At 41.5% G+C, this 24,412-nt stretch overlaps 1 protein-coding gene across 1 annotated transcript in view; it reads right to left on the bottom strand.

Annotated features, from left to right (window-relative positions):
* nrbp2b (nuclear receptor binding protein 2b) overlaps window positions 1-24,412 on the bottom strand; it is a 52,044-nt gene that overhangs the window by 5,301 nt on the left and 22,331 nt on the right. The window contains exons 2-7 of the mRNA XM_033638891.2: window positions 3,469-3,591; window positions 2,664-2,765; window positions 1,365-1,454; window positions 965-1,005; window positions 779-873; window positions 659-682 (exon numbers count right to left, since the gene is read on the bottom strand). Of these exons, the coding sequence (XP_033494782.1) occupies window positions 659-682; window positions 779-873; window positions 965-1,005; window positions 1,365-1,454; window positions 2,664-2,765; window positions 3,469-3,591 (475 nt within the window). The remainder of the gene's footprint in view (window positions 1-658; window positions 683-778; window positions 874-964; window positions 1,006-1,364; window positions 1,455-2,663; window positions 2,766-3,468; window positions 3,592-24,412) is intronic.

Raw genomic sequence — 24,412 nt, forward strand, 5'->3', positions numbered from 1 at the left:
AATTCTGCCCCTACCATCTGAATGTCTGACTCATCAGACCAGGCAACTTTTTTCCAATCTTCTATTGTCCAGTTTTGGTGAGCCTGTGTGAACTGTAGCCTCAGTTTCCTGTTGTTAGTTGACAGGAGTGGCACCTGGTGTGGTCTTCTGCTGCTGTAGCCCATCTGCTTCAAGGTTGGACGTGTTGTTGGTTCAGAGATGATCTTCTGCAGACCTTGGTTGTAACGAGTGGTTATTTGAGTTACTGTTGCCTTTCTATCATCTTGAACCAGTCTGGCCATTCTCCTCTGACATCTGGCATCAACAAGGCATTTTCACCCAGAGAACTGCTGCTCACTGGATATTTGCTCTTTCTCAGACCATCCTCTGTAAAACCTAGAGATGGTTGTGAGTGAAAATCCCAGTGGATCAGCAGTTTCTGAAATACTCAGACCAGACCATCTGGCACCAACAACCATGCTGCGTTCAAAGTCACTTAAATCCCCTTTTTTTTAACATTCTGATGCTCGGTTTGAACTTCAGCAGGTCGTCTTAACCATGTCTACTTGACTAAATGCTTTGACTAGCTGATTAACTATTTGCATTAACAAGCAGTGGAACAGGTGTACCTAATAAAGTGGCCTGTGAGTCTATCTATACTACAAAATGATCGTCTTACCATTAACAAATAGCCGATGCCACACTGTGGAAAGAAATTAAGCATAATTTAGATATTTAGTCTGAGGTTACAATATGGGTGCTGATTGTAATAACACAAAAAGCCCTTCTGGGAGCAGACCTGAGCCGATCTTGATGAGGCCGTTGTGCTGAATGAAGATGGTGTCACACGTCAGGTTGCCATGGATTATTGGCGGGTCACAAGAGTGTAAATAACTGCCCATAAACAATAAATCACGGTTAATGTGATGGCTGTGATAATAGAAATTTCTCATGTTAAAATCTTGGGGTAGAAATCAATCAGTACCTGAGGGCAGAGAGAATCTGGGTGCACCATCTCTTCCAGGCCTAAGACAAAGTGTAACAGAGCAACATGAATCCTCTAAAAGCACAAACACCTCCCTCATTCTCAGGAATATATGTGAACAATACCAAATGTAACACTATCAATTGACCTTTATTGCAATTTATGGCTTTATTATAGAATGACAAACAGCAGATGAAGTAGACAGAAGAGAGAAAAGAGAGGAAACACAAGAGATATGTCTGAGCAGACAGAGCCACCAGGGAGTCCTGTTAATCATCTCAAAACCTGCAGGAAATATGGATCTGAATAGTGATTGGACTGCAGTGCTCTGAGCCACCACCAGGGGCCACACTGAGCGAGCACAGCAATAGGGTACAATCTGTGACCAGAAAACACTGACCTTCACATTCATCGTCTTGTGGTTCTTCTTAGTTTTCTTCAGAAACTGCTTGAGGCTGCCTGACGACATGTATTCTGTGATGAATATAACCTGTGGGCCACACATGGAGTTGTGTTAATTCAAGAGTGTGTGTGTGTGTGTGTGTGTGTGTGTGTGTGTGTGTGTGGGAAAATGAATGCCTCTGCAAACCAGTCAAACTGCAGTTTATATCCATGTCTTTCCAGACTCATTTCATATATGTAGTCAAGCAGCTCTGTCGCACGATGCAACGACAGTCACGTGACCTGAAGCTCAATATCAGCGTAACCAATGAGCTGTGGGAGGACCACCAGAGGAACAGGACAGAGCACAAAGTTGTAGCCATGACAGCAGACAGTGCTTTAAATATGGATGTTGCTGCACAGAAGCTGCAAATTCTAAAACGTGGATGCTTTATACACATCTTCAACACAGCAGTTGCCTGATATCAAACAGAACTGTCAACTTGTTACACTCCATTTCCAACTCCAGTCTGACATTACATCCACTCTAACCTTTCTGTGGAAGAGGTGGATTTGATTTTCCCTAACGAATCACTAGAGACCAACGTATCCGCCTAAATCTAATGTTATTTTAATTTCACACCAATGGGTAGCCATGTTAGCATTATTGTTTTGCCAGGGTTTTAAGCTCACTGTTATTGTTAGTACTCATTGGTTCTGGAGTACCGCTTCACAACAGCTTGAAAACAGCATTAGTCCCCCTGTCGTGCTCATTGGATCATTTGTAGTTTAAGAGACAGCTGTTTCATGTCACTATGCCAGAAGAATCAGCCAACTCAAACTCGAGTGGACGGATCCAAAGGTCTGGACCTGGGCAAAACCGGCAGCACAGAAGATCTACACAATCATCACAGCTTCAAGATTGTCACCAGTTCTGTATCTGACCAAATGTCTCTCCTTCTGTTCCTGAGTTATGGCGTTGGATAATGACCAGAGAAGTACTTCTGCAGAACGTTATGATGTTACAGTCTTATATTATTTTATCCTACTGGATATTTGCGTGAAAGTTTGTCATAATTAGTGTATGAATTCTTGACTTACGGCCAAAAACAGGTTCAAAATCTAATCAGTTCATCATTGAGACCAAGTGGACATTGGGGCCAAATTCGAAGAAATTCCCTTAAGGTGTTCTTCAAATACAATGTTCCTGAGAATGGGACAGACAACCCGAAAACATAATGCCTCATTGCTGGTGCAGAGGCATAAAAAAAGGACAGAGGGAGAAAGAAAAACCAGAGAGGACATAAAAAAATCGTACCCTCGCCTGGCTCTCCTTCATGTCCAGCCAGTACTTGTGGAACTTGACAATGTTGGGGTGTTCGACCTGCATCAGGTTCTCAAACATCTCCTTGATCTTCTCCTGAAAAGCATAGATCAGAGGTTGTTCACATCTTCACATCACATCATAGATCAGGTAAGGTCCGTCAAAATACCATAAATGCAAAAAATCACAATTTCAGACCTCTCAAATGTTCATATTTGCTGATTTTCTTGGTCATCCAGATTAATCAGCTATATATTTTTGGCTTTTGGACTCCTAGTTGGACAAAATAGGCAGCTTTTATGTCTTCACTTAGACTTTGGGAACTTGCGATGGGCATTTTTCATTATCTTGAGATATAATCAGGCACTGATGAAAATAATCATTTAAGACTTCTAACTCAAGGTCCTGATGAGAGTTTTGTTGGTAAAACATAATACAATTTGTGACTTGAATTTATACAAAGGTTGCCAGGGATGTAAGAAATGGTGGGGTCAGGGTTGTTAAGAATGGAAGAACATTCTCATATTTTGTACAGACATGAAATTAGAAGTGAAATTGTTCATCCATTTGTTACAAACCAGGGCAAAAGCGTAAGATATGAACATGTATTAAATACTGGTAAATCACTGAAATGTAACCCACCCATCATTTAGTTTGAAAACAGCAATAAAAATAAAAATCAGAAAGAAAAAAATAATCTAATCATTAGTTGCAGCCCTAATTTCTAGTCACTCTAAAATCACAATTACTTTTGTAAGATACTGCCTGTCTTGGCTGTAGGAAATATGAGCCACAATACCTCCTGTGCTTTGAAGACCTTCTTGTCAGAGAAGAGCACCTCGTTCCACACCACCTCCACGCCCTCCTCTGTGTCCATGGCCAGGGAGGCACTTTCCACACCTGGGACATTACCTTGGCTCACCTGCAGGGGACAGACAGAGACACATGTAGGACTTAGAACACTGCTCACACTGCAAAGTGATTAATCTTAAAGGGGAAATTTGGAAATTTTCAACTTGAACGCTATTTTCCCATGTTTCCCAAGTGAATAATGGAAACTGCATTTGTTAGAACTGGACCAGTATTGAGGGAGAGTGCTGTAGCCACAGCAGCAAAACAGACTGCATTATAAGCACTTGGGGCAATTGCACAGCATCAATTTACGCCCAATAAGAGTGCTTGTTTTTGCTACTGACAGGCTCAGATTGTTATTATAAGTGTTTGACAATATTATTGAAAGGGCCCAACAGAGAAATAAAATGTTTTTCTTTACCTTCAGCTTGATGTGGTCTGTTTGTTAGTGTGTGTAACAGCATCTCATTCAAGGACAAGTCTTGTTCTGAAGTTTTGCAGACCTTTTAACACTGACAAAATCAGTTAAATACTCAGCCATGACACTAAAAAATCTTTAAAATAACACTAAGTAGGGCATTAACGACTTTGATTTTTTTCAGGTCGACTTATCTGTCAATAAAGTCGAAGTCGAGTCGACAAGTCATTTGATGACGTCATCACACTGACACGGCGGAGGAAAGTGAAGTATCTCCACACATGTGATGTGTGTCTGTCAAGGCCCGAACATACTCAGGCAGAACGGACTCTGTGGAGGTCCACGCGGATTCAAAGCGGACGTCTGCAAGCCCTGCGCGCGCAAAGCTCAGATTTTACGACCGCGCAGACTCCGCTCTGCGCACCAGTGACTGCTCGGCATGTATTTTTCACATCGCGGGGATTTTTCACGGACATTTTTACAGGAAACTACAACGCGGAAGTGTGCTCGACTATGAAAGCCCGAATGACTGGAGTCTGCTCCGCTTATAGTACGCCCGAGTATGTTCAAGGATGAAGTATCAGTGTAAGCCAATCAGAGGCAGCGATTGCATTCCGTACACAAGCACACAGAGAGAGAGAGAGAGGGAAAGAACACACGACTTGTCGACTCCTCCCGGGGGGTGTCGACTTGTGCCACTGACATCAACACGTCGACAAATCGACATTTCTGTTAATGCCCTAACACTAAGCTACACTTTCTGTATGCCAACACAACAAACTCTTCCGGGCGCTCTCCTCTCCAGCTTTCACTAATGCAGGTGTGCTTATGGTTTTGATAACCGAGCCCCAATTCAGGCAGCCAGCATATGAGTGAGGGCCACAAACCAAAACTGCAGTTGTGAGTCGTCCACTTAAATCACTAACTATAGCTAACACAACTAGCATTAATGACAGAACGGTGCAACTAGTTGCAATGCAACCAATATCTTTTTACAAGCTGGCATCCCTAACCTGACAAACACTTAGGGGGACACAGTTTGATGCAGTCTTTGAGTAGTGTACTAAATGTAAGCTATTGAAAGTTAAAGTATTAAAATGGACAGCAAATGATGCACAAAATGTTTCTGAGGGCTTCCACTGGCCTACGGGCTGCAGTATGAGCAATGCAATAATGTATCCATTGCTGTCTTCATGCAACAAGTCACCTCTCATGAGATTTTAGAATGAGACTTCTCCTTAAGAAAGACTTAGTTACACACAATAAAAACAGACTGGATCAAGCTAAATGTAGAGAAATACTTCTTATTTCTCCATGGGATTCTTTCCATAATGTTGTCAGATGCTTAGAATAATAATCCGAGCCTGACAGTAGCAATAACAAGCACTTTTAATGGATACAAATTGACCGTGGCAAATGCCAGATTGTTTACATCACAGCCTGTTTTGCTGCTGCAGCTAGACCAGTTTCAAAAATTGTTTTTACTTCAGTCACTTAGACACAAAACATGGGAAAACAGGGTCCAGGTCCACTACAAAGACGTAAAACCTGCATTAAACCTGTTAGCAAACACCTGCCTATTTACACAGCCACACACGGAGCACCATTAGCATTCACTCAGAGTCATGTTTGTGTCCTTGATCTGATGAATACACATCCAGCACTCATTCTAGCTCTCACAATTGATTGTACCTGTAAACTCTGTGCTGTGAAAACATGATAGCATTACAGAGCCCTTGCTAAAAACAAACAAAGCATATCTGAAATGATTAGACGCCGCCCCTGCTGTGACTATAACATCTGCTAAAAGCTCCATATAATCCATTCAGAGATCTGACAGTGGCAGCTTCATTAATAAAAAATTGAATCTACTCTCTGTGAGGCTTCATTTTTTTTCAAACATCGTCCAATTCAGTCTTCTATGCTTTAATGCACAAGAAGGCATCAGTGTGGATAAATGGGAGATAAATCACTATACTGTTAGCTATAACATAATGATGAGTGTAGAGGGGCGACAGGATGAGCAGCAGCTTGTGCAAAGAGAGAAGAGATGGATTAGAAGGAGACAGTGAGGGGATTGTGGGATGAGGGACTTAGAGAGATGAGACATGTGCCACAAGATGGAGGAGGTGACACCGGAGATCCAAGAATTAGAAAGAAAAAAAAGGAAGTAGAGTGGAGTGAAGAGGCAGTGGCTGGGTTTGTAATCTGGCAGACACAGACAGCCCAGGGGCTCCATGAGCGTTTATGCAACAGCGGCAAAGAGCTAAAGACTGCTCATCACAGGATATTGCTGTCTCAGCTGGGTAGACCTGATGTAACCTCCCGATGCTTTCATGCAGCAGCAGTGGCGGTGCAGTGAGTAAGTCAATTGCTAATAACTATGATGCAAAACCTTCAGTTCCTACTAATCCTGTATCATGTGATATTACTGCAGAATCAGCGTGATTTCTAAACAGCCAACGTGGGAGTGCCATAAACTGCACTTCCTCTAATGGCCACTTGAGGTTGGCTCTAAAAGAGATTCACTCCCCATAGACATACATGTTAAAATGCCCAACTGCATAGCAGATGTAAATATGATTGAAACCTGGTACGAAAAACAGTTTTGGTCTTTAACCTCCTGTGACCTGAGCTTTTGTTTGGTATGCATTTTTAATTTCCCCCAGCTATTTGGGTTTGATAAGTTTAAAAAAACTATGCATTGACTTTGTGGAACTAAGTAGTTTTTGAAAGAAACAATGTCCTCATAAGGGGATGATTAGTTTATTTTTAATTGTCACAAGTGTGTATTAAAGTATAGAGCAATACAAAAAATAAACTGCAAACTACGCATAATTTGTTTAGTGTTTTGTCACTCTTAGGGGCCACTGTCCAAGTCTAAAACTGTTCAAAACTGTTCATTTTAATGCCTGAATATGAACAAAATTGCAAATAATGCAGCATATCTAAAAGCCTTGTGATTTGTTTGTTTTGTAAGTCTGCATACATTTTCCTCTCTCAGAACTCTAGGAATGTCCTGTTTTTCAATCTCTTTGGTATTTTTAGATGTTTAGACAAAATATAAACACCATAGAGAGCACTGTGTGGGGGCGGACCAGTCGAGTATTCATGAATCCACGTGTTCAATGTCCTTTTATTGTCCACAGACATTCATGGTAAAGCTGCGTCCATGTCTTCTAAAATAAAGACAGACCATTTCCTCCATTTCTGAGGAATATTGCCCCTCTAGACCTCAGAGAAAAACTAATTTTTTTTTCCATTATAAAGATCTAGGACTGTCCTTTTTGTCTGTAGGAACAGTCTGCCATACCTAATTGGTGTGAAATGCTGAGATAATGCTATAAAAAAAGTCCCAGTGTCCTCAAACATGGCTTGTTACTGTTGCTAAATTGGTCAAATATGCATGTTATATCAAACTGTAAACATTATCAAGCATAAATAAACAAGTTTCAACCATAAAATTCGATCAAGTTTTGTAGCTTGTCCACTTTTGTGTCAGGATCGGCTGCAGACTGACTTGGCAGAGATGGCTGCCACCTTGTTTTTACATGGATTGATTAGTGTATTGTTCTCTTACTACCACTAGATGGCATATAAAAGTGTCCACAGATGGGAACAACAGGTCTAGGTTAAGCAGAATGAAGCATTAGGTGCAGCAAACAAAGAATGTAATGTCCTTGTATGATGACGCAGGGTCGTAGGAGTTAATGCTTAGAGTTATGCATAATAAAGGCGTTTGTCAGAGCCACCTTCTCGTCCAAATTTGGTCACTTCTGCCTCCAAAATTCTAAACTCAAGGCTTCAAAATGGAAGTCCACAAACCAACCAAACAGTGGCTACATCCATTATTTTTTTACAGTCTATGTTTGTTTCCCGAGGATGGCAGTTTCCAAAACTCATTAGTTGCCTCAGGATTTCTAAGATTTAACTATGACAGTTTTGCACACATCACTAGACTGAGGTCTGACCATGCAAAAAAATCATTACCAACCCTGACCTCTGACTTCTTTAACATTTCCTGCTGGGGATCAATAAAATATTAGCTCTATGGCTTCAGAGCCCACAATAATTGATCTTGCTATCAATAGCCCCAAACTGTAAACTATAAATCAGTGGCACAACGTCAGAGAACATTTGCCACCAGGCTGCAAAGAAATGATATGATGAGCAGCTGAGAACTGACACTGAGCTTAATGACGGGGTACGGCGACTGAACAACTATTATTTGGGCTTCTCTTTCCACCTAAATTACTGGTTACTACTCCTAAATGCTAACCACTGATATATTCTACAGAGCTCCACTTGTACCACGCTTCATGACAACGTCATCTCACACTCTGTGAAAAATGAATGGAGTCAAAAAGCGCCCCTGTGTATCCGGCCCAACAGGAGGAAGGTTGTAAACTGAACCAAACAGGCAGAAGACAAACAGCAATCACAGCGACCACAAAAGCTGCTATAAATATTCTGATTTTACATTCTGACTTTTCAGGCACCGCAGATGTTTCCATGAGCCTCAAGAGAAAGAAATGCTCCGCCAAATGTTTGTTGGCCAGTGTGGTTTGTTTAATGCTCAACCTGCAGTGCAGTGCAGCTGTGAAGCTTTACAGACGAGGGTGGGCAGCAGAGACATGACATATAATCTCACCGCTCCCCCTCTACAAGAGATGATAATCTGATTACTGGTGTTACAGAGCTGGACAACAAGCCTCTGACTGGCTGACAGGAGAGGGAATTCCTTTAATAAGCTATTAGGAAGGACTCAGTTTCCCTCTGGCATCACGGCCTGGCTGTTGTTTATTTTCACTAGATGTTGAGAAACACATGGTCCCCTGTCCCAGCGTCCCACACCCCGGGGGTTTAACGGGGTCTGTTACTTGGTCATGGTAGCGTGAGACTCGTAAACAGCAAACTGAATGCTTGGCTGCCATTGGCTGCAGGACGGGAGGTGGGTTTAGGGTGTGGAAAGGGATTTAAGGGATCGTGTGTTCATGTCAAAACAACTTCTATTCTGATGTTTGTTAACTCAACATCTGAGCTGGGTAAAACTGGATCTCGAGGGCTGTCACTAACCTCTCATTAGCTCACCACACATTTCTCACTTGGGCTGTACCAAACAGTTGTTGAAGCTTGTTTTTTTATAACGCTGACATTTAAATTCTAAATCAACATTTGAATGCTTATGCACATCTATTCATTCTGTTTAAAGGGACAGTTCACCCCTAAATAAAAACACATATTATAGGGAATAGGGGAACCTATCTCAGCTGACATTGGGCGAGAGGCAGGGTACACCCTGGACAGGTCACCAGACTATTACAGGGCTGACACATAGAGACAGACAACCATTAACACTCAAATTCACACCTACGGGCAATTTAGAGTCACCAATTAACTTAAGGAAGCTGGAGTACCCTGAGAAAACCCACGCTGACACAGGGAGAACATGCAAACTCCGTACAGTACAGAGAGGCTACTGTTAGGCCCAGATTCAAAGTGTCTGACAACATTATGGAAAGGATCCCTACAGAGACAGACCTTTTTGTTAAAGAGTAAGATTCTTTTTGTGCAACCAGAAAGAGCCTTGAAATTACTATCACCAAACCCACCAGACACCATTTAAATAAATAGTCATTTTAGTGTGTACGGAAATAGCATATTTTCACATTTAACTGTGTGACTTAAGGGTTTATTTTAACCAAACGTAAGTTAATGGTTGTTGGAACAGAGGATAGATGAACCAAGATTGATTTTTCTGAGTTTTACTTTGCTTCTGTTGACTCTCAATAAAGTGTATTTTACAATAGTAAAATTACTGTTAATTCAAATGGAGTCTGGTGGGTTTGGCAATGGTAACTTGGGGACTGTTTCTGGTTAAAATAAAAGGATTGTTCATTCAAACAAAAGGGTCTGTCTGTGTAGGGATCTTTTCCATCATGATGACACACACCTGGGTTAATAATCTGAGCCTGTCAGTGGCACAAACAAGCGTTTCTAGTTGACGTACATTAATGATGCACAAATGCCCCAAGTGGTTACGCTGTAGCCTGTTATGGGGCTGCTGGCTATATCCCTCTTGCTCGATACTGGACCAATTTCAAAAGATGTTGTCTCCATCAGACACAAAAACAGTAGAAAATAGAGTCCAGGTTGAAAAATACTGAACTTAACCTTTAACAAAAAACTGATAAAAATAGAGTATTCTGGAAGATTTAGGTATGCAAGCTATTTTCAACCTCATATGTAATATACTCTTAGATACCATATTACCAAGTACACCAAGCTATACGCAATGCAATATTAAACAACAGTCCTGCAATAAATTCTACCTTCTAGTTTTTGCTGAAACTGTTTTAGAGATGTGTTGGAGGCTGTAGTTTGAGGTGCTGTTGAAGTGTAATTGTGTTGTACAGTACACTTTGTTCATCCTATTCAAATCAGTGAGGGACGTGGAAGCTTACACTATGATAGACACACCCTTTTATCTGTGCAGAGCTGAATTGTCTGTCTGTATACCACACTTGTCTTGCACTGGCTACAACCAAGCAGAGGAAGGTGCAAATCTCATGTTAGCTGGAGTGTTTGCAGCGACAGTTTCATTACCCAGAATCAGATTAGGACCTTTTTTTATTTGACACAAGGCCAGCGCATTATCTCAAAATGAGAAAAGGTGCATGATAAGAAGAAGTTTAGCAGGGATGTAGAAGAGAGGGCTATACTTCAGTACGGCAGCTCTTTCAGAGTGAACCTCCCCGCAGAGGCATCTTATATGAAAGAGCGTCTTTGTCTGAGACTGTGTGGGTCCCAGCTTTACAGTGACAAAGAGCTTTGTCTCCGAGACGTCAGTATCTCGCCCCTTCCTACACCTCATACCTCGCCGATGAGCTGATACACCGCGCCACATTAATATTTAATAAGCAGATTTTGTACAGGCTACACCCAAGTAATCTGCATCGCTCTGTACCAGATACTTGCTACAGTAGGTGTCTGTACTGTATGTAAATGAGTGCAGGTTTGTCTCTCTGTTGCTTTGTGCCTTCTCTCTCTCTGAGATTTCGCTGGCATCAAAGACGAGGAGCGGGATCAAAGAGTTGCACTGAAATGTGGAAAATGCAAAAATCATCTCTAACTCTGCACTATGTGGATGTGTGAATATGGAAAAAGGATACACCCCATTCAATTCAAGCATGGTTTTAGATACATGTGTTATAAATCCAAAAAAAGGCCTGTTGACTGCTATTACTTAAAAATGATGTTTTCTGATTATTAAAACGTAATTAGATGATTTTGGTTTAGTTTATTTCAGAAAGGACAGTGCAAATTAATAAATACTCATGGTATAAAAATGCCAGAATTAGCCAAAAGGCTGTTTTTCACCTGTAGTCCCTTGGCCAAGACGTTACACAAGCCTACCTAAAATACAACAAAGCACAAAAAACAAACAAAATACAAAAAAATAATAACAATAATTTGATTTTAACATGATTTTTTTTAGTCAAAAGAACATAATGATCATCAAAAGTGTGATTCAGTGCTAAAACTTGAGGCAAATTTGATGCTTACATCTTTGAATTAACTTGTATTTGATGTAAGTGGAACCCAAATTTTTCTGCACGATCAAAACATGATTAGGCCTGTCATGATCACAACTTTTGGTGTATGATCTTGACCCTGAAATAACTGCAATAAAACAATATTATTGTCATTTTTAGACCATTTCATGCCCCATAATATCATAGCATAATAATCCAACTGCACCCTTTAAAGTGAATGAACTTTTAATTTTTAAGACTATTCAGACATTGGAATTGGAATGTGAAACATAAATAAATAAATACAGAGCCCCACCTTTGGTGAAAGCCTACACAGAGATCACAAAGGAGGACAAAAGCAGTGGGAATAGAAATGACAACAACTGGTCCGTTCACCAGAAGAAAATGTTTGCACTGTATGTTTCTGCAAACCAGGAATACATTACATTTGTATGTTTCACAGATATATCAATGTTTTTGAAGAACGTAGTATATGAGCTGACTTTGTCATCGGGAGGTGGAGGGGACAGTGAACGGCATGATACCTAGCAGAGACAACTGCCAAGCTGCAGACCACTATTCCAGACCAACAAGCAATAAACTGGTTGTGATTAACCAACCTGTCGCAGATTTTCCTGTCGCTTTTTAGCCACCAAATCGGGCTTTTTTTTGTGCCAACACATCGCTGTATTTCCATTTGGGATAAAGCCAAGAAAAGACATTGCTGCCCTTACAGCTGGGATAGTGCCAAGAAAACTTTTCATCACTGCGTTCCCTGCCTTGATAATGTCACTATCACTAGTATCACTTTTTTACAGAGACATTACGGCCTTAACTGCCAGGTAGTGCCAAGAAAAGCAGATGTTTTTTACTGAGACATCGCTGCATTTCCTGTCAGGATATTGCCAAGAAAAGCAGTGTTTATTTTACCATGACATCGCTGTGTTTCCTGGTGGGATAGTGCCATGAAACAAAACATGCTCTTTCCATAATCACTGTGCCTAAACCTAAATCCACTACATAAAAGCATACAAATGTAATGTATCAGTGGTCTGCAGAACCGCAACAATGCCAACATGTTTCCTGGCGATGGGGCTGCATGAACGAGCGAAGAAACACTTACGTGCTGCATCCAATCTTATAATGGTCAGGAAAACCTCTGGCATCATGTCGACTACAATGTTGGTGACATTCTTAATACCTCAATAATATTTGCTGACCTTGACAGGCTGATAATGTAATCATCATGACAGGCCTAAAAATGATTTAAACCTCTTCCTTTTCCTTAGCAATGTCCCCTTCTCATTCTGAAAACACTGTCCGGTTACACAAATATACTGGTGAGTAAACACCAAAGTGATCCAGACTTTACAGCGAATACACCATTGAGACCTCCTGCTACTCGCTGACCCGCCTTGCACTCCTTGTTCCTGTCCAGTCAGTGTCGGGGCCTCAAGCCACTGACCGTCTGCTGACCTTCACCAGCCACTCCACAGCCTGCCTCCACACCTCCCTCTCTCTGTCGCCCTCAGGATGTCACATGTGCAGCACACAATCGGGTCAGCATCTCGGTTAGTGCGTATGTGAGTATGTGTGTGTGTCCCCTCAGCGTGAAGAATAATGTGATGGCACCAGCCATGACAAATCAAGCAGGGGACAGGAAATGTGCAACTCAATCCTTTATATTCACAGTTAGATGTGAGCGTATGTTCCGCTTGAGAGATTTTAAATCATCACAAACAATCTAAGCTAACTTGTCTGGAGCATTATCGCAGATTAATGCCGGTCACATCCCACATTATTTGAATCAAACCACTGCCAGGATCTCGACTTGATGGTGAGTTAAAGGTTCGACCTCTTTCAAAGGATGCACAAGGTCATGCAGGCTCATGAGCTGATATTGGATAGATCAGCCTCCCGTCACGTCTCACTTTTTCATTTTTCTCAGGGAGCAGTTAAAGCTCCCTGCTAAGAGGAATGTAGGACAGCAAGAGCAGATGGATACAGAGGGGAGAGGTGCTGCAAAGTAAACAGAAAACACGACACAACATTGTTGAAAACGCTCAGAAAGTTAGTTTTTATAAAGCTCTGCTGATAATTCAAAATCATAAAAGAAGAATATCATGTCCTGCTGTGCTGTAATATGACCCATTTAATAAAAGAGCTTAGATAAAATCAAATTAATCCTGCTGACAAAAAAATACTTCAGCCTTCACCAAGTCCTGCCCTTTTTTTTTTAATCAAAATTGGGACATAATAAGCATTGTGAGGCCTTCACAAAAGATTAGAAAATGTTTGTTTCTGCAGGTGTTGTGTCCTTCAAATTCAGCATTTAGTTTTGCAGTTCAGAGAATTGTCTGTTTCAATCTGTACCAGCGCTACAAGATTACGCTGGCCGCGCTGCCCTCGCTCCCATTGTTACAGGGACAAAGCTGCAGATTTATAGGGCCAGCGGGAGAGAGATGGCAAAACCACAACTGTATTCAAGAAGTCAGAAGCTGCTCTGACTGAGATGTGATAAGCATGGGAAGTGTTGAGCGGCCTCGTTACATAAAGCTTTAACTCGTTAACAGTGGTTTCTCAGAAATGAGGCTTTAGTCTCACGTCTATCTGCAGACAGAGGAGGGTAAACATAGATGAGTGACTGTGAGTGTTATATACTGTACACATGTGCCCGCATGTGACTTTGTATGTGTAGAGTGTTGTGTTTCACAGCAATTTACACTGCAAGTCAGAGGCGTTAATTAGCAATTCTTCAGTCTAGGGTTGAGTTTCAACAGAGCTTTTTCAAAACCAAATCTTGAAGAAAGCCCTAAGAAGCTGGCTTTCAAGCAACAAAATCATGATTCTGTACCTATTCAAAGCTCCAGTAGGCAACATTGTTTTGGTCTAATTGAGTAAAAATTTTATAATATCCTCTAAGCATAATGTAAATCAAGTGGTCTGAGACAAACAATAGGTTTCTGCACCTCACCATGGCTCTGTGTTCAGCCTCTAAAGAATCAGTATCGTGCCGATGTGCATCAACCATTCAAAGGTCAGCTCAGACCACTGCGTTCCTATTGGCTGTTCTACTGCATATGCGCATTCTCGTGCCGTCGACAGAAGGGGAGAGCAAGTGGCAATGGCGAACAGTGCACCAGGTAAAATAGCTATTCCAGCATTGGCTACAACTGCCTACACGGCTAAACAACCCAAAAAAAGGAAGACAGAACTCGGTTCCCCGGAGCCCCGGAGGGAGGGGAAGGGTGAGGTGGGGCCGGGCCCGGCCAGAGGGCACAAGGGTCGGCCGTGGGAGTGGAGCCGAGTGCTCTCCGCGGAGAGGGAGAGCCAAGCCTCGGGAGTATGTGCGGGGCAGGCTGCTGCACGGTGAGGGAGAGCCGAGGCTCGGGAGTATGTGCGGGGCTGCAAGGGAGGGATGGGGAGGACTGCTGCACGGTGAGGGAGTGCCGAGGCTCCCAGAGAGGGAGAAATAGAACCAAGTAGGATAAAATACTCGCATGCTCGTCTGGTAGGAGGGGCTCAGGGCAGAGACGAACGAACCCTAACTCAGATGAGACTCAAAAATCAACCGTTTTCAGGCTTTCTACCTACTGCAGCTTTAAGAGCTAAAACTCAAAATTTACATTGAAATACAGGCACTAATAGCTCTTAGGTTTGATGCAGACACTAAAACAACATTTTTAATCTTGGTTGCTTGGTCCAATGCTTGGTTATTGGCCCTATGCATCAAACCTTGACGTTTTAAACACCCCTCCACGGTCAGTTTAAGGTGCACTAGATCAGCAAACTTTAATTTTCTGTGTGTGTGTCCCTTTGTGATCTTTCTGTGTCCCTGCCTCTGACTTTGGAGGTTTCGCAGTTCCCTTAAAGCAACGTAGGCCCAAGTCTTCATGAGTTTTACTTTTCCTTCGCTGCAGCTTGTTTAACTTAAGTCGCGGAATGGAGAATTGAGGAAGAAACTATTTGATCATCACACTCAAGACTTCCTTTCGATCAGTTTGCGGTTGGACTGTTTGTGGACCGGCCTTATCACTCCCTGAAGTTATGTTGACATGAGATATTGGGAAGTGATGATTAAATCCCAACCCCAGCCGGAGCCTGGAGGTGGGTGCTGGGGCAGAGGAGGGGCCGAAAGAGCAGGCAGCAATACTGATGCAGGGCAGCAGTGACACTGACAAGGCAGAGGGAGAGCCGGGTAATTTCTGCAGCGTAAATAGACTGCCAAATTGGAAGGGTATGTTTTGTAGATAATATATGCGGTATGATGTATTTGTATGAATGCTGACTCCATGAACAAGTCTGCAGGTGCCACTCCATTAACTTAGTTTCAGTACGTATCAAGGTATGGTACAGTATACTCGGGTATTTAGAAATTCTGAAAGTATGATTTTCAATACTGTAAAAATACAGATGCTCCTGAGGTGATGTAGTGCACACAACACATGCCATCAGAGGTCAGTCTCTACTGGTGTAACAGGCAGCCAAGCTGAGAAAGATGGTGACTGCTAGGAGTGGAGATAATGTTACAGGACCGGTAAAGAGGAAAATTGCCTCTGTCCTTGTTTGGGAGTATTACCACATATAACTTTATCTTGAGATGAATTATTCCAACTACAAAAGCAGTTTATTAACCAAATTATTTTTTTAACACATCATCTCTGTTCAGCTCACTAATGTGTAAGTATCCACTCTCATTTTCAATATCTTTCCTTTTTGCAATTTTGGTCAGTACTCAGGTAAGGGCAGGTAGAAGACTCACAACACTGCAGCTCCCGGTAGAAGAATTCTTTTATTAAGTGACTACATAATAACTAAAGATTACATAATAGATAAAGCCTCTTTATCCGGTCAGGACGCCATTACTCAAACAGTGGTTTGCTGCTACATTAATAATCTTAAAGTCATTTATAGAACCTTTAACAAAACTGGGTATTTTACCAACTTTGAAGCGGATCCCAGAAAAAAAGTGAAACAAGCCCTTGTTTCTGTCTAACAGTCCCAACTCAAAATATATTCAGTTTACAATCATCTAAAAAAGAAGAAAAACAGCAGATTATTTATGACATCAGTGATTTACCTGATTGCAACACGTTATTTTCTGTTGCTTGACTAATTGATTATTGGCTAATCATTTCAGCTCTTATCAGAATCAAACTCTACTTGAGTCGGAGCATCACTGATGAATCTTTGCACTCTGTTGTGAACCCTGAGCACAACTTTGTCCTTGTCGAACTCATGAGCCTTCCCTGTGCCAGCAAGTCAGCAAGCTGAAAAGCCCCACTGCCCTTTAAACACACTCACACCCATCTGTTTCAACCAATCAAACATTCCTGTGTTTCAAGTGGAAAGAAACCACAAGGACAGGTTTTATCTGCAGCACAGATACAGCAAGTACAGCAAGATTAATCTCAATGCCGTTAACAAACCTGACATTGTTTGGACTAAATGAAAGTTAGAAAATAGACATTCAGTAGCATAGACAAGCATTTATTTTGTTTTTATGTTTCATTCATGCGTCTGTTAATCTAGCATGCCAAATATGAGTAGTGGGTTTTCCCTGATAAGCATGTGAAGCGGCACCTTGGCTCAGAGACACAACTATCACGCGCTGACAGTTCGCAGAGAATAGGAAAGGCCTATGTGGCAGAAAAAACACCCTGCCTTATCACACCTCAGCAGCCACCTGGCTCTCCTCTAACGTGAGAGGTTAAAACTGCATAATGTAGCAACATAAATCATTATCAGGCTCTGTTATCACTACGGTATTCTGTGTTCTGGCTTTTCCTCCTCAAACAGTCACTGGAAGTTATCCTAACACAGCAGTCGTTTATCACCTATCTAATCTGTCTTTGTTTCTGACGAGAGTTGTGCTGATTTTACTGGATGACTGGAAGGCATGCGACAAAGGTCGAAAGTCGAACTCACAATGTCACAACCACAACTGATGTAACACAGCTTAATTAACGCGTGAGGCAAAAGAAGTGAAAGCAGGACCTATAATGCTCATTTTAGGTTTGTACTTGTATTTTGAGTTTCTACTAGAACATGTTTAAATTTTTTAATGTGCAAAAACCACTTCATTTTCCTCATACTGTCTGTGCTGGAACATCTGTATTCATCCTCTTTCCAATACGTTCCGTTTTAGCACCTGTCTCTTTAAGATCCCCTCCCAAAAAGCCCACTCTGCTCTGATTGGTCAGCATTTCCAGGTCTTCCATAACTCACGTGTCAGTACCCTCTTTGCAGTCTGGAAATGAATGAAGTAGAGAATGGCTGTACTCTCTACAGTTAAAAATCACCAATTGACATTACATTTTTCCCTCATGTTAGCATGTAGCTACATGTAGCAGTGTACTTGGAGCCAGGGAGTGACTGTAAAGAGTAAAGTAACACTTTCTAAACTGAAAAATCACAGATAAAAGCTTCTAAACCAAAATCTTTAGAACTGGACATGTTCCAGCAGGAGTGTTTCAAAGTCACGGAGCAATGAGCAACACTCGCAACCAAGATTACATGTTTCTACATGCTACATGTAGCAGTGCGGCTCATTTAATACCGGTTTTCGGTACCCATCCCTAGTTAAGAGTATAGTAGCACTTTCTACTATGAAAAATCACCAATAAAAGCATCCAAGCAAAAATCTTCAGAACTGGACATGTAGCAGGAATATGATCTAAAATCAGCAAGAAATTACAAACAACCAAGATTACATGCTTCCCTGACATTAGCATGTAGCTACATGTAGCACTGTACTTGCAGCCAGGGAATGACCGTAACAGATAGTAGCACTTTCTACTGCGAAAAACCAGTGCAACTTCTAAACTAAAATCGTCACATCCCAACCAAACATGTTCCAGCTGGAATCTGATCAGATATCAGAGAGAAATTAATCAGCACTGGCATTTCCCTGATGTTATCATAAAGCAGTGCATAGCAGCAGTGTACGTAATGTAAACACTTGCAGTAATGTGCCTGGAACAGATGACCACACAATGAAATCCATCACAAGCTCAGCTTATCAGCTTAGAAAACAAGGTCAGAAAGAGAGTATTTACATTAGTCAGAAGCCTGAGGTCTTTGCTCACGGGGATTACTTTACATACGTTTACCTCATTAGATGAAGCCACGTTTAATATGAACATCCAACACTGTAACATACACGTGACACAAAATAAGAAAAAGCACAATAGGGCCCCATTAATTATACTAAGATCGACTGGGAATTACTCAAATCCTGTGAAATATTCATGCCTTATTTGATTAAAAAAAACTCGTTTTAAAATGACATTTTATGCCTGAATAAAACATTAAATTACATGTTGGGATGAAGATGTTTTATCCTGTGGTGATGCCTTCCTTTCTCCTTAAAGGAGGGTTGTTGTGTGACTCACTTTAAATAAATCAAACAGACCTCAGATGGAGTCCTATAGAGCAACTCACTCTGCAGTCCCCACATGAAATTAAATTGTGCAGGGAGGGAAAGCTGCATATAAATCTTAGATTACCACCTGAAGGATGCTGTAATTCTTATTTTTATTGTGTTTAAAAGCATTTCAGGGTTACTGCCGCAGTGACGAATCGATCAGGCATGTTGAAACAGTCTCACACTAAGACTGTATCTCCCTATCTCTCCTGCAGCAAGAAACAACTCACAGGAGAAGTCCTTATTTAACCTCACAGCTATTACCTTGATTCACCAATTTCAGCAGCTCCTGTAGAGTTACAGATTCACGCTGAGTCATAATTGTAGAACTTCTGTATGAATCATCAACGGCTCCTCTCTCCTCTTTCAGGGATCGACTGATTGCTGCTTGGCATGCTCACAGTCCGTGTCACATTCACACAGTTCGAAACGAAGCCTTTTCAGTAAATAACACAAACATCCCACTTCTGAGTGACGTCTCCTTTTCCAGCGGCTGTTTTGAACAGGAAGATGTTCTTTAAATGCTGGCCTAGTCCCAGTGTCCGGTCTGCAGACTCACAGACTCTGACTCACGTCCAGGACTGCTTCAGGGGTTTTCCCACGGTGAGAAAAAATAAGTTATAAAGGCCTCTCTCTCGCAGACTTATTCAGCCCTTTAGGCATACTTTCCATCAGTCTGCGGTCAGTAGTGGAATGCATATAAGTGCATTCACTTAAGTAGTGCACTTAAAAGTAATTTTGAGGTGCTTGTCCTTTAACTTAAGTAAGGTTTCCATGCTATAGAATTTTCGCTGCCTTTATGGGGTGTCAGAATAATCAGGCAATTGAGTTTCCTACTGGGAAAATTCTCGTGAACGCCCCTTCAAGTTGGAATAACGGTGGAAATTTGGTTGACTTGCTGACGTTGACATCATGTATGGCCTTTGCAGTCAGAGCACCTATACTTTGGAATGACCTGCCCGAGGAGATGAGGGCCGCAAACTCTCTCATCTTTAATTTATCACCTTTAAAAACCTACTTTTATAGAATTGCTTCAGGTGATGTCACTTATGTTTTATGACATTTTCATTTATCTTACCTCGTTTTTACTACGCATTTGGCTCTTAGCTCATTTCATTCTGTTTATTAATGTCTTCTGTTTTTATTGTAACTGGTTTTTGAAAGGTGCTATACAAATTACGTTTATTATTCCTATTTTTAATTAACAGACACACGGCAGATTAATTCTCATATTGCATATCAATTCTTTGCTCACATGTAATTTGTAATATTACAATTGGTTGTTGTCTATGTAGAAATACCTGGATTAGTTCCTGATAACAAGTCAGGTAAAGAAATAATCATATGCTTGCATCTTCATTGTCATGCAAATACTGGAAACAGCTGTCAACATGTAGTTTAAAAACACTCTGAGCCAGAGGTCGCATTACCTGAATAATTTGTGCATATTAGTTTAGTCTAGTCTTTGATCTTACGTGCATGATCTCATTGTCCAGCTGGCTTTAGCCATCACATTGGTAGGCTATATCACTACATACCATTAAAAAATGTCATGGCAGCTGAGAGTCTTAAAGTGATAGTTCAGGTTTTTGGACATGAAGTTGAAACGCTGACCATCTGTAGCTCTGATGTGACGGTGTCACTACTGTCAACGAGCCTCCTGCTCTGAGAAATGGCCTGTAGCTTACCGGAGAAAAAGTAGTTCTGAAGATGTACAGGGGACACGTAACCAAAAGGTTTTAAGCTACAAAAAAGTATGCATGTATTTTGTTAGACTATTTCAATAATTTTAAAACATCCCCGCATTATGTCAGACCTTGCTATCAATAGGGACTATTTTCTGGCCAGTATCACTCCACCGTGCAGGCCTGCAAGACAGCACGCCAACAGAAATCAATTAGACAGTTCATCACCACGCCGTGCAGGTGCGCAGGATAGCAACGGTTAACGCAAACTTCATCGGCAGATTTCCAGCAGAGAACCAGTAGGCTATTATTAGTGAGGAAAAAGATGTACTAGCCCTATATATACCTACTACTACAGCGCAAACACCGGCTCAGGCTCACGACACACCCTCGTCAGCTGCTGTAGGTAAACAGAGGAATACCAAAATGGTGCGAACTTGTGATTTCCCCAGCTGTGGGAATAAAAACATCGCCGGCTCCCAATTCCATCGGTTTCCTGTTACAGATGTAACCCAGTCTAACGCAATATCTTCTCTGAGTAATAAAACACATCTTTGTAGCGTCCATGTTGTTTCCACATTATGACTTAAAAGGTCATTAACACACCAGAGTTGGAAAAACAATTTCCCAACCCGGGACCATCCTCGGATAACTTGAATGCAACATTTATACTTGGTCATCACTTCATTTCAGAGGCAAATGTTGTACCTCTCCCTATGTTAATTTGACAGAAGAAAGAAACATTTATGCTGCACACATCAAATTTGAAGCCTCATACTTTACTGGCCACAGAAATGCCTGTTACTTCACAATGTGCTGTTTCATTCCTTCATTGAAAATTTGCAGCCCTGGCAGCTTCTTGCACTCTGGCACTAGATGACGTCAGCTAAATTTGTGTGGTTTCAGTGCTTCAGTCTGCGATGGACATTAGGACTGAGCTGCAGATTCACTGAGGCTTTAAAGCCCGAGCTGAGCCTCCACTTTGATTACAATCACTTAGTTTCACCCACAAACTCACTCACTCACTCACACAACCACTTTTTGAAAGAGGAGAAGGTTTACAAAACAAGGAGTGTTTTGCAACTGGTCATTTTTTTTTCAGTCCACTTCTTGGAATAGAAAAACGGTTCTAACTAGACTGCTAAAAAGACGAGTGTTTGCTTTGACCTGAAACTGGCCGCTTTCCTGTTTCCTTAAAAAACGTGCAATTGACTGAGTTCTTGGAGACGCTTAACAGGGTCTGGCAGAGACCGCCTGAGTCTTAAAGTTCTCCATAAAGCGGGGTAATTTCTGCCCACTGGATTACCCAATTCATGCTTGTAAATCCACACACAACTGCTTGCTTCATTGCTACTACAAACCCAGCGGAAGAGCAATATGTTGTGTGAGTTCCAACCAACCGCACCCCCTCGTCCCCTCCCTCTCTTCTGCATCTCCAGCAGAGGTTACTGCAGTACAGCTTTCCAGCAAGCAAGAGGGGTGACTCAGGGTAAAAGCTCAAAAGACTTGGCAAACAGTGCAAAGGCTTATTGAGTATTTGCCACAGTAGCCAGCCAGCTAAAAGCTTGGTCTGGGTAGCAGCGTGCTCGTGCATGTTGGGGACTAACATTAGCTCGTAACACTCCCATTACTGGAGGCAGAAGCAAGAAAACAACATTGTCGAGCAGAAGAAACCACTTAAGAGGGGTGTGAGTTTCTCTCTCGCAGCAATTGTTGCATTTATAGGCCTCAATTAGTCAAGTGGCTGATATTGAGCTTGTTAAAGAAGTCTCATGTAGAGAGAGGCTAAAGGAAAGTAGATACGAAAGTGATGACGGAGCAGAAAGAGTTGTGTTTATCTTGCAGCCTTTACTTCCAGTGGAGATTAAACTGAAAAGCGAGAGTCAACCTGAGCTGGCTCTTCGGCACGTGTTCAAACAAAAGCCTGCTGGCAGACGCGCACGGAGACAGCAAGCTGCTTTTTTGTGCCCGTCGCTGTTATGTAACCTTACAGACAAAGCTCAATAGGGGTGTCTGTGAAAGCACCACGTGGGGGGTTAGTGTCTGTGTTTGTAACCCACAGTTACCTGTCCACAGCTTCTGCACAAGACATCAAGAGATACAATGTGTGTTGTCATCACCAGGGTGATGAAATACAATCCAGGGAGACAGATCCATGAGTTTGAAGGTTTACAATTCAAGGCCGCAATCCTAGCTTTTGTTGTGATGATCATGAGGTAAACATCCAGAGGACATGACCTCTGTATAGGCCACTACAGGCCTGATCATCTCTGTGCAGTGCAGAGTGGGAGAGGGCTTTTATTCATCATCTCCTCCATATTTAATTCATCAGCCATCTTCATGATTGATGGATGCTGGGATGCACATCCAATTCAACTCCTGCATGAGAGTAACCTGCTTTACTTTCAGCTGCCTGAGCCACACAAACAACACAGACAACATTCAAATTCTGAATGCAAATTAGGTCGCGTCTGACACACAGGAACAACAGCAGATTTATGAGGGAGTGGAAGTGTGATTTCAGCCTGCGAAGCAGAAGATGTAATTTCAGCTCAGGAGAAGAGAAGCTGTAGGTAAAATGATGAGGCCTCGAGCAACAACAGTGGAGTAAACATACATACAGCTCAGGCATTGATGGTTTTGTTCATATTTGAGTTGTATATTTTATGCATGACTGTGTGTTCATGGTGCAGCTCCATTTCCATCACATCAAAAAGGAATGATTTGCATTAATTGACAGATTTTACACTCGAGTTGTAATTGCAGAATTTTGTTTTCAAGTGGTAATAAGTGTAGAAGTTATTGCAATTTCCATCTTTTTATTGCTTCAGGGACCGTATGAAAATTATTAGAGGGCAGAGATATTTATTTGTCCCAGAGACACAGTGCTGAAAAAACACAAATTTAAGTCAGGTGAAACACAAAAGTATTTTCTGCTTTCGAGATGAGCTAAAGTCAGTTTGTGACAGATTTATTTATATGGTCATCTGCTCCAGACACTGCAAGTGTTTACATTACATACACTGCTACATGTAGCTACATGCTAACATCAAGGACATATTTCATTTTTGTTACGCAATCTCAGCTCTTATTCCTGCTGGAACATATCCACTTGTGTTTAGACGCTTTTATTTCAACAAGCAAAAGTGCCGCAACACAGTCATTCCCTGGCTTCAAGAACATTGCTACATGTAGCTACATGCTAAAGTCAGGAAAACATGTAATCTTTATTGCTGATGTTGTTCATTTCTCCCCGACTTCGGATCATATTTCTGCACGAACATGTCCTGTACATGTCATTCCTGGCTGCAGTGATGGTGCACAGACGCCAAGATGCAGAAGACCTGGAAACACTGACCAATCAGAGCAGACTAGGCTTTTTCAGGATGGGGGCTTAAAGAAAAAGGGACTAAAACTGAGCGTCTCAGAAAGAGGGTGAATACAGACGCTCCAGCACAGACAGTATGAGGAAAATAAAATGTTTTTTTAGCCTTAAAGCATGTAAACATGTTCTAATAGGAACCCAAAATACAAGTATGACACTAAAGAATTGAAATTCCCTTTTAATCTTCAATGGCAAAATTAATTGTACCAGCTCCTCCCAAGCGCAATAATTTTTGTACTATCCAGAGTAGAAGGAGGAGATACAAATAAATAAAAATCAACGATAGAAATGGAGGTATCACATAATGCAGTGAATGAATGCAGTTTAAATTAAACCATAAATTAAAAAGTGCAGCTTTAAAACATATCTAAACAGCCCTGAGAAAACAAATAATGCATAGCTTAACTTTAAAGCAAATAAATAAATGCCAGACTCTTTTATT

This window comes from Epinephelus lanceolatus, chromosome 20, assembly GCF_041903045.1.
Source record: "Epinephelus lanceolatus isolate andai-2023 chromosome 20, ASM4190304v1, whole genome shotgun sequence".
Taxonomy (NCBI): Eukaryota; Metazoa; Chordata; class Actinopteri; order Perciformes; family Serranidae; genus Epinephelus; species Epinephelus lanceolatus.